Source organism: Mesoplodon densirostris, chromosome 6 (assembly GCF_025265405.1).
Source record: "Mesoplodon densirostris isolate mMesDen1 chromosome 6, mMesDen1 primary haplotype, whole genome shotgun sequence".
Classification (NCBI taxonomy): Eukaryota; Metazoa; Chordata; class Mammalia; order Artiodactyla; family Ziphiidae; genus Mesoplodon; species Mesoplodon densirostris.
Genome location: NC_082666.1, coordinates 23,584,273 through 23,599,430, shown reverse-complemented (window position 1 = coordinate 23,599,430; position 15,158 = coordinate 23,584,273). Strand labels below are relative to the sequence as shown.

Here is a 15,158-nt window from a genome sequence, read left to right as displayed (position 1 = left end):
CTTAAGTAAGGAAAAAAGAAAATGAAAAAGACTGTTGAAGTCAGAGTTTTCATTTGTCTAAAATGCAGTCAATGTTGAAAATTCTTTCCCTGAGGTTTCACAACAGACAGCTGTGTGATCGACAGGGGCCGTGGCTACATTACCTTCTGTCTGGGTTCCAGCAAATTCTGGTTCCTCTTCATGTGGAAGCTGATGGCTTTCTTGATGTCTTTTCCTTTCATGTTTCGTAGCAAAGTTGGAGATATAAAGTTCTCTATTCCCCAATCCTTCCTGCCAAAAGACATTGGAGACAAGGAGGCCCATTTTTACAGTGTACTTGACTCTAATGAAGAGCATAATTATATTTGATTCAGTACTTAGTGTTCTAAGAATACTGTAATTATGAGCTTCTTTCTCAGCAGAAGATATATATGGCTGGTTTTGTGAAGTGTATGTAAATATATACATGAAGAGTGTGTGTGTATTTGTGTAATTATCTATCTATCTATCCCTCGATTCAAACACACACACACTCCACAAAAACAAGCCATTCAGGAATTAAACCCCATGATCATTCTAGGAGCTCAATACTCATCACACCTGTATAGCATGCTCTCATGGGGCAACACATAGCACCTGTGAATCCCTGAGGCCATGCTCCAGAATGATGCTAGCCTAACAACCTCAAAACCTCCCAACAAACTCATTAAAAATACAGGTTCTCAGGTACCACTCCCTAGAGATTTGACCTAGTATATCAGGGGTAAGGCCAAGGATTTGTTTTATTTTTTAAAATATAATTCCCCATCCAATTTTGATGCTCAGGCAAGAGGTTAGCAAATCGGGGTGACACCACACAGAGCAAGGTGAAATTTTAAGCTGAGAATCAGGAGGTATCAGAACCTCAGGACTTGAAACTACCCTAATAGGAATCTAATGCAACATGATTGGTTCACACCAAATGAATTTTCAAGGCATTCCTGCCCTCAGAAGAGCTTTATGCTGAAGTTGTCAACTGATTTCCCGAGACATCCTCCCAGGAACTGGGAAATTACAAAGGGATCCTGTGTCATTCCATCTGGAGGTGGTTTCTGCCCCAGAGGGAGCAGCCAGGTTCTGATATCTGGGGAAGCCAGGCTGGGTTGGACAGGGTGGAGAGGGAAATGAATGGGAAGACAACAGACAGATGGGTAGGTAGGTGACTATCAGCTTTCTGTGAATCTGGCCATCCTGGCCCAGGGCCAGCCAAGTTACAAATGCAACACAGCTGCTGCTGGCGGGACACAGAAGTCCCCTGCCACTCACTCTATGTATTTCAAAGAGATCTTCTGTGGCTGGGCACATGCGTAGATCCGCTCCTGGATGTGCAGGGCCGCGAGCCGGAGCGCAGAGCTGCATTTCATTTCCACGGCAAAGCGCTCCTGGAGCACATCGCTGCAGCTCTAGGAGAGATTAGATCAGAGGAACTGGGAAACAAGAACAGATTGTGTTCCTTGTTCTCTCAGGTGAAAGGCAGCTTTGGACCTGGCTCTGCCAATTCTGGGCTGTGTGACCTTGGTTACTTGACTAAGACTATCTGTGCACTGGTACTTCCCCTTGATAAATGAGGACAGTCACATCTACCTTATATGGCTTCTCTGAGGTTTAAATTAGATAATGCATTTGAAAGCAGGTATAGGGACGCTGTGTTATTCAAATATAAAGTACTGCTGCTGTTGTTATTATTTGCTGCCACCATTTTTATAAGACTTTGGGCAAGTCAATACACCTAGTTATCTCATCGGTAAAATGGTGATGTCTCCCAAATGATTTTTTCATCAGAATAAAAATGACATAATAAACCTCACCTAAGGAAGCAGAGCAGGGGGAACACCAGGCTGGGAGATCAAGGAACCCATTTCTGGCTCCACCACCAAATGGGTAACCCAGGCAAATTATGTGACCTTTCCAAGACTCAGTTTCATCATTTCTGAAGTAAGGCTCTGAAGTACTAATGCCCCTTTTAGCAATAAAAACTGTAACTCTAAAGATCCTAAATGGTATTAGAAAATGTGTCATCTACATTGAGGACTAAGCCTTAATTTCATTAATATATTGCAAATCTCCTAACATAGCAACACAGTGACATAAAAAGGAATGCTGAGGGATAATCAGGCCCACTCTCCCTCAGATAAAGATAATCCCTACCAGGGAGCTGCTTAATTGCCTTGAGCTCATGTTCAAAATAACCCAATGTGCCACCTTGGAGAACAACCACTGTTATTTTAGGAAGGGCAGACTGGGTCACCTGCAGATAGAGGTATTCAAAGGCTACTGGGTCTTCTTTCAGGAGGTCCAGGGGGTCCTTGGGAACAAAACACACCCTGAAGAGGCAGCGGTAGTCATGTGACTCTTCCCTTTGTACCACCTGGGATGCGTAAGAGAGACACGATTCACCTTCTGCTTTTGTTCTCACAGTTATTCCACAAAACAACTTTTTAAAAAAGACAATGAAAGACACTCCCCAGAGATTTCAGTTTTAGTGCTTCCCCAGTCAGTGCAGACCTTTGCCGCTAATTTAACTTTCCCATGGGTATAAAATGTAAAAGGCTCAAAAGAGCAAAGTTTCCCACTGATCGCATCAACCCCTTTGCAGAAGAAATCTCTGCAACTGGTTTCTTATATACTGTTCCAGAGACAGTCTGTGTATATATGCTCCTATAAATGTAAATTCTTTTCTTTTCCACAAATAATAGTATATTATACATTATATATATACATATCTATGTGTCTGTGTATATATCTCTCTCTCTCCTGTACCTTACTTCTTTTTCACTTCAACGATCTTAGTGATTTAACTTGATTTCTTTTTCCAATGCTAATGGAACAGAGGTGATTAAAAAAAAAGTTTGTAAGCAGCAGTATTAGAAGATGAGTGACCATGGTAGGAATTCATCTGCAGTGAAGAACGCTCAGAGCGGCTTCCATGAGCTCATGCCTTGCTCATGCTGTTTCTCTTCTTAAAAATTATGGAACTGACCTGTGTTTGGCTTTAAAAAGTTGGTATTACAAATCACTGAGTGGCTGAAAGATTGAGTGGTACAGGTGGACTGACTGTGTTAGCCCTGTCCTGCCGTCAAGGACGAGCTCAAGGGCAAGTCTCACAAAAAGGGCTTAGACACAGCAACAGATGCTTCCCTGACGTCTCAAAGGCAGCAGGTTCAGAGGAAGGTCATCAGAATTGGAAGCAAAAGATAGAGATCTATTGGCTGTGTTACCTTGAGTAAGTCACCTTACTTCTCTAAGCCTCTGTCTCCTTGTCTGCAAAATGGGGGCCTGCCTACCTCATACAAAATCCAGGCTGAGTGAGCTCTGTGCCTTCTTAGCACAAGGAAGCACATCAAACCTGCAGATGCACTCAGCCCTATACCCAAAGGTTCTGGCTGAGGCGTGCAGCTTGCCCAGCCCAGATCTCCCCACCAGGAGCAGAAGCAGGTGGTACCTGCTGGATGAGCTCCTCCTCGTGCAGCAGGTGCAGCCGTGAGATGTTGTACTGCTCCTCCAGGGCCAGCGCAAAGTACTCCATACTTCGGATTGACAGCTTCTCCTTCACCGTGAGGATGATGTCCTGCAGGCACAGAGGCATGAGGGTCACCGAGCAACAGGCCAGCCCTCACGTTCAGGCACAGAGCAGCGAGAACTCCCTTCACTTTCCCTCTGCTCCTCGGTGCAGCTGGGGAGAGAAAGGCCTACACTGACTGGGTCCACTGCCAACGCAGGCAGCCAAATCTTGACGGGCCACACGTGGGACTTCTCATTGCCCCTCAAGGTCCTACACCCTCCGCTCCCCTTCCCTCAAGGCTCCAGCGCCACCCATACGGCCACCCTCTCTTGCTTTACTCGAAAGGCTGAAGCTATCCTTTGGGGCCTTATGCCTCTCTTCAAGGTCTCCAGATTCATCCTCTCTCTGGAGTCTGCATCATCAACTGCTTATCAGACAGAATCACACCACCTACTCTCTATGCAGCTACGGGAAATCAACCTGATGCTTCTGAACCTGTTTCTTCCTATGAAATGGAGGATAAGGATGCCTATTTAGAGGGGCTGATGGGATGACATGATAATTAATACTGTGCCACCAGAGTTGCCATGCCACATTTTCCTCGTTCACTACAGTGGCCGCTTGTCATCACAAGGTCTTTGCTGCCTCAGGGCATTCACAATGTTGTTCCCTCTGCCTGGCACACTCCTCCCACACTCTTCACAAGGCTGTTTCTTTCTCTTCAGAGAAAACTTCTCTGGTCGCTGTGTCTAAATGGGATTGCCCCTGCTATTCTCTGTCCCAGGTCCTGTTGATTTCCTTCATCACTACTGGATATGATTTTCTTCAACGACAGCTCTGTTCTCTAGTAATAGATAAGACAGTACAGTAAACTTAAGTGAATGGGCTCTAGACCTAGACTTCCACTCACTAGCTGTGTGTCCCTGGACAAAGTGCTTACTCTCTCTATGCTTCAATGTTTTCATCTCTAAGATGGTCATAATATTCACACCTCTCTCAGGGGTTGTGTGCGGTAAATTAATTTCCCCATATATGGCATTTAGAATCGCACCTGGCAGATGGCAAGTGTTCAATACATGCTAGCTGCTGCTATTTGTCTTCTTGCTTATTGTCATTTACCCCGCTAGATGCTAACTTCCCCAGAATGTGAACCTTGCTTGTCTTGTGCTCCATTATATCCCCAAAGCTTGGCACTCAGTGATGCTCAATAAACTTTCACTCAGTGAATAAATAATCATCACAGACTCATCACAGATGTCCTGCCAGAATCTCAGATTTAGTAAGTGCCACACCATCAGGTGCTACCTGCTCCTCACAGCTCCCAGTTCTGAATCCTCTTCCCACTTGCTCCATCGCCCTCCATAGCTGGCCAGTGACTTAGTCCTGAAGGGTCTATCTGCTTCTGTAACTCAACAACATTAATTCAATGCCTACTGTGAGCTGGCCATGATGGAGAGCCCCTCAGTGGACTCTGTCCCCTCTCTCCATTCTCCATTTGGCTTGAGTTCACACATTTCTCCTGGCTTTGTTGAGTGGTGCCCTAAGGACCCCACCCCACTACCCATCTGACCTCCACCTTGCATCTAGAGCAGGGGTTGGCAAACCATCACCTGTGGGCCAAATCTGGTCCACTGCTTGTTTTTTTAATTAAAGTTATATGGGAACCCAGCCATGCCCATTCTCTACAATGGCAGAGTTGAGTAACCATGACAGAAGCCCCATGGCCTGCAAAACCTAGAATATTATCTGCCTCTTTACAGAACAAGTTTGCTGACCCCTGATCTAGAGAAACTTGTCTAAGCCTTGTACTTCTCATGCTCTCCCTGGCTCAAGAATATTCAGTAGTCCCCATGGCCCACTAGCCCAAATCCAAACTCCTTAGCTTAATATTCAAGGCTCTCAAGTATCAGGTGCCAGCCCACTTCTCCCACTTTATCTTCTGCTGCTTCTTCCAATGTACCCTGCTCGCAAGCCCCATATACTTGCCAAACTTTCCCATCACTGGATCTTTGTTGGTGTCATTCCACATGTCCGGGAAGCTGTCTTCACCTACCACTCCTGACCCATTCCTGTCCATCTTTCCAAGTCGGCCTCATAGGCCATCACATCCTGGGGGCCTTTCCTTGCCACCCAGCTGGAAGCTCTCTCTTCCTAGAGCCCACACCACACCATTTTCACATCCCGATTTCCTGGTTCTGAGCACACTGTACCCACAACAGTCTCCTTGTGAAATAACCCCAGGTCTCATCTCCTCACCCCATCCCCACCCCAAGACTCTAGGCTCCCTAAGGGAGTGACCCGGGATAACCTATTTCTGTATCATCAACAGCTTTGCCGGCACACACAAAAGAGTCACTAAATGTTCACTGGGTCAAATGACATGTTATTTTCCTTGATTTAGAGAAAGAGGTTTTCTAATGTAAGAAATTTGCTTCTCTTGATAAGGCAGTGGGGAAGAGAAGTCACTGATGAACTGACAGTGGTTTTTCCCTTTTTTACCCATTTGGGGATTTGTTTATATACCTCCCTCTTTCTCTGTCATAAAGAGCTAAAAGACTTGCTTTTTAAAAATTCGGCTACTACAGGGAAGTAAAATTAACCAGTATTATACCAGCTAACTCCTTCCCCATTTCGCCAACTCCATCTGTCATCTTGGCTTTAATTCCCCTGCGGTGTGTGTAAATCATCTCAAAGTCTTTTTGGCCACCAAAAGGGGACTCACTTTAAATAAATCATCCCCTCCATTCCAATGCACTTTGCTCAAAGATGACAGAAGTAGACACCTTGTCTAACGCATTTGCACAACTTTCATGCAGAATGGCAGCGTGGCCACCTCCAGTGCAGGGTTCAGAGACAACAGACCAAGTTGGAAGCCAGTTAGGAGCTAGCTGACCTTGACAAGTTTGGGATCTCTTGGGCCAGTGTTCTCATCTGAAAAGTAGGTTAATAATTGTCACTTTACAAGGTTACTGGGGGCATTAAGTGAGATAGTGCACGAGGAAGTACCCAGGGAAGTGCCAGACATGTAGTGAACACTGAACAAATCCATTCCCCCCTCCCTTCCTCCTTTGGGTTTGAGCTTCCCAGGGTCAGACAGGCTTTCTCCAGCTTCTCCTCAGTCACACCAAGATAAGAATGGAATAGGGCATTTGGGGCAGCCCTAGGAACTGCCAAAGGGAGGTGCCAGGGAACACTGGTGTATGTGTGTGCATTGAGTATGAACGTGTGCACTCAAATGCATGTGTGTGTGTGTGTGTGTGTGTATCTTGGCTACTGTCTGGTACCTACAGCTGCACCTGCCCACCTGAACCTGCTCTTCCCCCAGTATCAGAAGAGCTGGGCTCAGTGTTGACACTTACACGATTTTTAATGTTTGAACAACTCCTTTCTTTGCTTCTTCCCTGGTGCCTCCCTCTAACACTATTTGCTTCCTTGTTCAGAAACTATAGTGCCATCCCTTATTGTCTATGGATAAAATCCAAACTCCGTTGCCTGCCATTCGAGGCCGTCCCCAGACAGCCTGTGCCATCTCCCACTCCTCCGATGAGAAAATGGCCTGTGTTCCAGTCCTGTGGGATGGTTTACTACTTCCTGGGCAATGCCTGTCTTACTGGCTCTCTGCCTTAGTTCATGGGACTTCTTCAGATTGATGTGCATCCTCGAACTCCTCAAAAACCCTGTCCCCACCTGTGCTTGTTGAAGTCCTAGAAACACTTCAAAGCTCAGCTCAGGTCCAGCTTCTTTGCAAAGCCTTCTCTGACGTCCTGACAGGACAGAACATGGTCAGATGGAAAGATGGTGCTCTTTCCCTTGTGTGCTGAGCACTTCCTTGTCCCTCTCTTTACAGCCCTTACTTCGTCCTGCCCTGGACTACTGGGAGTTCCAAGAATGTCCATCTTCCCTCAACTAGACTACAAGCTCCTGGGAGACAGAGACCACTTTCTACCTCATTTTGTACCACCTGCCTCAGAGTATCTCCTTTGGGGGAACTTGTTAAATGTAAGTCAAACTGACTTCCATCCAGAATAGAATTCACAGGGGCCTGGACCCGCCTGCACACCTTGCCTGGGATTTTAGCGACTCTAGTCTTTTGGGTAGCAGGTGGAGTCCCATACAAGAGGCAGGGAATCCCAGTGGTTAGGGGTGAAAGCTTATGAGTTGAATTGGGTACTTCATCTCTCTGAGCCCTGATTTCCTCCCCTGCAAGATGGTGATTAAAATACCAGCTTGCTGGGTGTTTGTGCAACTAAATGAGATAACACAGTGCTTGGCTTACTGCAGGTGCTCAGACCATGGTGGTTGTGAGATCACCAAGGTAGCTGCCTGGCAAGATGCTCCCGGGGTCCTGGGAGCCAGCAAATTCTCACTGGGAAAGAGATTCAAGTTTATTCTGAATACCTTCACAGTCGTGTGTGCCTCAAACTTGAAAGCTTTGGTCTGTCCATTCTCCAAGTACACCTTGAGCACGTTGGGCATACACAGCAGAGAATTACCCTGGAAAACACAAGAGTAGTGTTGAAACTGTCCCTCCCTGTCCCTGGTTGTGACAGATCCTCAGATTCCCTGGCCCTGCCTGGTGAGGAGAGCAGGATTCTCCCCAACCTCCTCACCACGTTGTAGATTGATTCTTGACATTTGGAGATTTCTCCAGTGGATGAGGTCTATGCCACACAGATACAGGCGTGCTTTGTTCCAGCGATAGCCACTAGAACTGGAAGACGGTGAAGAGTGAGCCCTGCCACGAGCATACTGACGGCACTGTGAGAGCCTGTATGATGTCACGCGGCCATCAGCTGACACTTCACTGCTGGTTGCCTCCCTTGGGGATGAAATTTGGTAAGTCAGGTGACAAGCATGCACATAGTCCCAGATGGGCCTTTCTGAGATTCTTGCACTGTGCCTTGTGGGGTTGGGTGAAACGGGGGGTAGGATGCTCCCTCAGAGCCGCCTCAACATTTTACTGCTTCATTCCCTACAGTAAAGCAACACCAAAGGGCAGAGGGCTGCTCTCCGTCTCTACTCATCCCAACCATCACTGCCCCCAACTCTAATCTCTGCAAAGAGTTTGGATACAAAGCCCACCTGGGTTAGAAGCTTACCATCTTTTTTCAAAAACCTGACAGTCTTTTTCAGATGAGAATTTTGTATCTTTTAAATATAAGGCCACTTGTATCGTTTAAACAAGACTCACATTCATCACTCTACAGAATTTTTTTTTTAAACCACAGTACGTTTATGGAAGAAAAAGGAATATGGTCATATCCCAGTGCCATTTCACACTCAGTCAGGGATGAGGGATTTCACATCGCTCATGTTGTCATCTCACTATTCTGGTTTAGGGTATTTAGAAATCTTAATCTTTGGAATTCCCAAGTATGACATGCTTTCCTTGATACTTTATTATTTGTGATTTACCAAAAAATACATCCATAACATCATCACATAACTAAGGCTTTTCTCTAAGGCTTCTTCCCATTTTTATCTATACCTGTAAATAGCTTTTAGAGAGCCACACTAATAGAACATGCACGATTCTATGTGCATTTTTACTCAACACATATACACTTCTTCATGTGGGTTTAATGTTTATAATTTTAATGGACTTATAAAGAGTCTGTTGAGTTGGAATATCAGAATTTCTTTAACCATTCCTCTGCCCTAGACATTTAACATTTTTTCAAAATATTTGCAATTTATCTATCAGTAAAACAGATATCTTTAACTACATGGATTTTTGCATTTAAATTATTTTATAAACTTAAATTAATGAGAATGTGATCCTTGGCCCACTTTTATGGCATTCATTAAGTTTTGTTTTCTTCTACTCCCAGAGATTAGATCAATTTACAAAGCCACCAATTAGTACATGAGTGTAGCTACTTTCTTGGCATCAGGGCTTACATTTTTCTTTATTTGTGCTCATTTACTAAGTATAAAGTAGCAGTTCTTAATATTTTCCTTTGCATTTCTTTAATGGTTAGCAAAGTTAAGCATATTTGAAGTGTTGGTTTCCTTAAGTCAGACAGAGAAAGATAATACTGTATGATATCACTTATATGTGGAATCTAAAAAATAAAACAAACTAGTGAATATAACAAAAAAGAAACAGACTCACAGATATAGAGAATAAACTAGAGGTTACCACTAGGGAGCAGGTGGAGGGGCAAGGTAGGGGTAGGGAATTAAGAGGTACCAACTACTATGTATAAAATGAATAAGCTACAAAGATATATTGATCAGCACAGGGAATATGGCCAAAATTTTATAATAACTATAAATGGAGTATATAACCTTTAAAGATTGTGAATCACAATGTTGAAACTTGAAACTTCTATTGTATATCAACTATACCTCAATAATAAAAAAAAACCCAAACCCCCAAATGTTGGTTTCCTATTTCAGATTCTTCTAGGGTCTTAGTATGTCTCAAGGGAGAAAGTTTACTGATTTTATCATCTTTTAAATACCTGAGAGGATGAAAATGTAGGTCACAATGATGAACTCTCGCTGGTTTGGCTGTCTCTGCCTCATGTGGCTGATACGGAGACTCGGGACCCTGAGCTGCAAGTCTCCCCAGGGGATCTGGTTCACATCTGCAGAACCCTTATTCTCTACCTGTTCTGTTAGTTGGTCCTAGCTTCTACTTCTCTTTACTATGTACTACTCTTTTGTTGTTTTTTTTTTTTTTTTTGCGGTACGCAGGCTTCTCACTGTTGTGGCCTCTCCTGTTGCAGAGCACAGGCTCCGGATGCGCAGGCTCAGCGGCCCTGGCTCATGGGCCCAGCCTCTCCGCGGCATGTGGGATCTTCCCGGACCGGGGCACAAACCCGTGTCCCCTGCATCGGCAGCCAGACTCTCAACCACTGCGCCACCAGGGAAGCCCAACTATGTACTACTCTTAAAAACACATGTTGAATCAAAATTTAATTTGCTGAAGAGGTTTGATCCATTTTCACAAACATGGACACACAGAGACTCAAATATTTCAGACTGACAGGATCTCAGGTCTTTTCTTTTTTTTCTTTTTTTTTTTTTTTTGCGGTATGCGGGCTTCTCACTGTTGTGGCCTCTCCCGTTGTGGAGCACAGGCTCTGAATGCGCAGGCTCAGCGGCCATGGCTCACAGGCCCAGCCGCTCCGCGGCATGTGGGATCTTCCCGGACCGGGGCACGAACCCATGTCCCCTGCATCGGCAGGCGGACTCTCAACCACTGTGCCACCAGGGAAGCCCAGTTCTTTTCTGATTAATACACTAGGCCTCCCACTAGACCTTCCTGAACAAATCCACCTTTTACTCTGAGGTCTAACTGAAGGTAGAGTCTGTTAAGCAGCAGGACAAGAAGAAAATAAGGGCTCTTCAGATGTGAATCAGATCACCTGAATCCTGTGTTAAAATGGCCGTGACTCCCCATTCACTGGTCTCTATGCTAAGAAAACCAGGTAAGGACAAGCTCTGATTTGAAAGTTTCAAAATCTATTATTGATCACTGAATTCAGAATGGTAATAGTTACAGACCATCGGGAGGAAAATATTTAAATTATGAGTATATGAGTCTTTAACAGTCCACATTGAAAACATCAAACTCTAGCCACAATTTTCCCTTTACAAACTTGTCTTCTGAACCATCATATCCAACCACACCAATCCTGGGTATTCCCATATCAAAAAGGACTAGACAGCATATCACAGTGGAAAACAGAAGAACTGAAGTCACACAGACCTGTGCTCCTGTATTTCTAGCTATGTGATCTCAGAGGTTAATTCTCTTAACCTCTCTAAGCCTCTGCTTCCTCTTTTGTTAAAATACCTCCCATGGGCCTCCCTGGTGGCGCAGTGGTTGAGAGTCCGCCTGCCGATGCAGGGGATACGGGTTCGTGCCCCGGTCTGGGAGGATCCCATATGCCGCGGAGCGGCTGGGCCCGTGAGCCATGGCCGCTGGGCCTGCGCGTCCGGAGCCTGTGCTCCGCAGCGGGAGAGGCCACAGCAGTGAGAGGCCCGCATACCGCAAAAAGGAAAAAAAAAAAAAAAAAAAAAAAACCTCCCATGCAGGGTATGGTGATGACTAAGGATTATGTACCCAAAATTCATGCAATAGAGGTTCAATAGATGATGGGCTCTTTAAAAAAACCAAAGCCCCCCCCTCCCCCGGCCACCATCACTACTATCAATATATCACCTTCAGAGGGAATACTAAGTTTGAAGATTTAGAATGAGAAATGAACAATTGGAATCTGTTGAAATTTCAAGGGCAGAAAAATGGAGTCACAGAATGACGGAGCCACACCCAGTGGGTCTCTCCCTGTCCACCGTTTGCAGGTGCCTCACTAAGGGGGCACAGAGCCTCAAGCAAGCCCTCTGCACTCCCTCTGCATCCCCTCCATGCTGCAGATTCCAGAGTCTTCAGGAGATACATGCCAGGAGGCAGCTCACCCACTTTATGAAGAGTCATTTCAACCCCCTGACCAGTGACGCACCTGGCTGTGTCCGCTGACGAGCACTTCCTCTGCAAAGTGCACCTTCACAGGGTTGGTCTTCAGCCTCGCTCGCTTCTCCTCCGTTAGGAAGGAGGACTTGGGGACTCCCTGCAAAACATTAACACGACACACTTTAGAAAAATGTGGGACTTTCATATAAACCATGTACATCTTCTCATTTTTTAAAAACAAAAGCAAAAGCTTGATAGCTGTTGAGAATTCAATTAAAACTCACAGAGAAGGACGACATCCCATTAGAGATCTCTTTTCATAAAATTTAGGGATCTCAACCCAATGTTCTTATGCGTGTGAGGACAGCTCAAGATTCAATACAGTGGCCAAAGGCTGTGGTATGATGAAGACAAAGAGAACTGGCCTGTGAGCAAAGAGATCTGAATTCCAACCCAACTTCAGCTACTCAACAGTTCTGAGAACTACCTCAAACACAAATTGTTATGGAAGAAAACCAGTTGTGTGTGTGTGTGTGTGTGTGTGTACACACTCCTTTCTCTGGCCTTCAGTCTTCTCTTCTGCACAGTATGGGAACTGGACCAGGAGGCAGAAACAGCATAATTCTAATGAGCATGGGTTCTGGAGTCTAACTACCTGAAAAAAGCCCAGCTCTCCTGATTTCTGCATGTGAGACCATGTGCCTGTGAGGCTATAGTGTCCTCATCTGTAAAAGGGGGATAACCAATATATCTACCTCGTAGGATTTTCTTTTGGCACAAATTAAATAAGACATTAAATATTAGTATTAATATTATAATAAATAATGTATTATAAATAATTAATAGAAATACAGATCTATACAATTAAACCAAAGCATATTTTAATCATAAAATTCTATGTCCTAGAGAAGCAGTAATTAATATTCCAACTTAGGATTTTATAATTCCTAATCAATTTCAAATCATTTGAGGGCTCTAAGAATCCACTCGGACAAAGATGAGCATTCTTGCTGAAGTAAAATATGTATGATCATTTGTCTTACGATCATATAACTTCTGGTGAGAGGCCCGAGTGGGCTAGACAATATTCAGGGCGTTTCACAGGGGCACAGGGGCCATCACCTGGGCTAATATTAGCTTTCCCTGCAGGATCTCCAAAGTACAGTATTCATACTCCTCTTTTCTTGGGAACCTCATAGGAATCTTAGGAATGGTACTGGAACATGTTAATTTTCCTCTCTCTATACTTTTTATTTTTTTATTTTTATCTCATTTTAGTTTTTTTTTTTTTTTTTGTGGTACACGGGCCTCTCACTGTTGTGGCCTCTCCCGTTGCAATGCGCAGGCTCCGGACGCGCAGGCTCAGCGGCCATGGCTCACGGGCCCAGCCGCTCCGCGGCACGTGGGATCTTCCCGGACTGGGGCACGAACCCGTGTCCCCTGCATTGGCAGGCGGACTCTCAACCACTGCGTCACCAGGGAAGCCCCTATACTTTTTATTTTTTAAAAGGAGGCAGATATATGCTATTTCCTTCTCTCCTTACTTAACAAGTGCTATCTTTTGCTATCATTTCTTGGAAATAAAGTAGGAAAAGAACTACCTAATTAAGATTAAGATGTTCTCCACTGAGATGATAATCAGCTAAATGCAAAGAATCTCTCAACACCTGCATGATCATTTATAGCGATTAGTTTTCAGTATACTGTTTTTTTACGCATTGGTTTCACATTATTTCATAGATAAATTCTTCTATTTAGAATAGAAGAATCTCCATTTATCTGTGCATAAAACACTTGGTCTTTCATATTTATGGCAAGCATCCTAGTCCTATTTAGGTGGGGTTTTTTTCCTGTTCTACTTCTAAGAAACAAACAAACAAAAAATAACACTTCAAATAAGGAGAGGAGGCAACAATTTCTTTGCTTTTTAGTGTTATGAAGTTTTTGGACCACAGAAATTTAATTTTTTCCACATAATGAAATAGCTGTTTGTTCCACTGTACCTTCTCCCACTCCCTAAATGCTTAGGAGTTCTTTCTGCAACTTACGACTGGATAGACACCCATCCATATTGTTGACATTTTTATGGTTTGTTTTTTATATTTAAGTCTTTAACATCAAATGGTGTGAGATATGTCCCAGTACAATTTCTTGAATAATCATCTTTTCTCCCACTGACTTGGGATGCCATATTTATCATATACTAAATTCTTATACTGGTATCTATTCTTGGACTTTCTATTTGATTAGATTGATATATCCAACATTTCATCAATATCACACTGTTTTAATTACTGCAGCTTTATTAGTTTTAAAATCTAGTATTTCAAGGCCATCCTCATTATTCCTTTTAAAAAAAGATTTTCTTGATAAGTCTCACCTTGATATACTTTGTCAAAATCCAAATAAAAGTCCCACAGGGAGTCTGAATTTTCCTTAAGCATATACATTAACATGAGAAAATCCAACATATTAGTAGTCTTCCCATCAAGGAACATAATATGTAACTCCTTTTATATTAAAGAAAAATTTTACTTCCTTCAGTATTATTCTAGTTTCCTTCATGTAAGGCCCACATATTTCTTTTCCCTAAAGTCCTCCTATTTTTAAATTTTTTCCTGTAAAGAGCTAGCCCTTGGATTTATCAACTTTCCATTTTTTTCTGTTTTCCAAAGCATCATTTAGATTTAAATTTTTATCATTTTCTTTAATCTGCTTCATGCTTGTTTTATTAGTCTTTTCTTCCTACTTCTTGCACTGAATATTTACTTAACCTGTTTTCTTGTTAAATAATAAAATCACTTTTAAGGTTATGAATTTTACTCTGAGTATAGCTTCAACTGTATATAATAAGTTCTAAGAAGTAGAGTTCTAAATTTTAATTATTTTCTACCTAGTCTATAATGGTAATTTTTGCTTTTCCATTTGATTCTGTCTTTACTTAGGAGACTGCATTTTTATTCCAAATGACTGGGTGGTTTTAATTAAGTTTTTGATAGCTATCAATTTGTGTTTTATTATATTCTGGAAAAGAGACTTACACAGTTGTTTCTTTGGGGAATTTAGTTTTTTTGGTGGTCTGGTATGTGGTCAGTTGGATTAGATTATTAAATGCATTATTAAAATTCTCTATGCCCCTATTTATTTTCTTGTCTATTTGTGGCCAAGGCTAAGAGGTATGTACTAAAGTCTCTCAAAATGAGAATTTTCTGT

General features: G+C 43.3%; 1 protein-coding gene across 1 annotated transcript in view; it reads right to left on the bottom strand.

Annotated features, from left to right (window-relative positions):
- Positions 1-15,158, bottom strand: part of FRMPD1 (FERM and PDZ domain containing 1) — a 46,769-nt gene that overhangs the window by 11,834 nt on the left and 19,777 nt on the right. Inside the window, exons 5-10 of the mRNA XM_060101504.1 lie at positions 11,995-12,102; positions 7,919-8,014; positions 3,461-3,586; positions 2,267-2,386; positions 1,285-1,421; positions 144-270 (exon numbers count right to left, since the gene is read on the bottom strand). Of these exons, the coding sequence (XP_059957487.1) occupies positions 144-270; positions 1,285-1,421; positions 2,267-2,386; positions 3,461-3,586; positions 7,919-8,014; positions 11,995-12,102 (714 nt within the window). The remainder of the gene's footprint in view (positions 1-143; positions 271-1,284; positions 1,422-2,266; positions 2,387-3,460; positions 3,587-7,918; positions 8,015-11,994; positions 12,103-15,158) is intronic.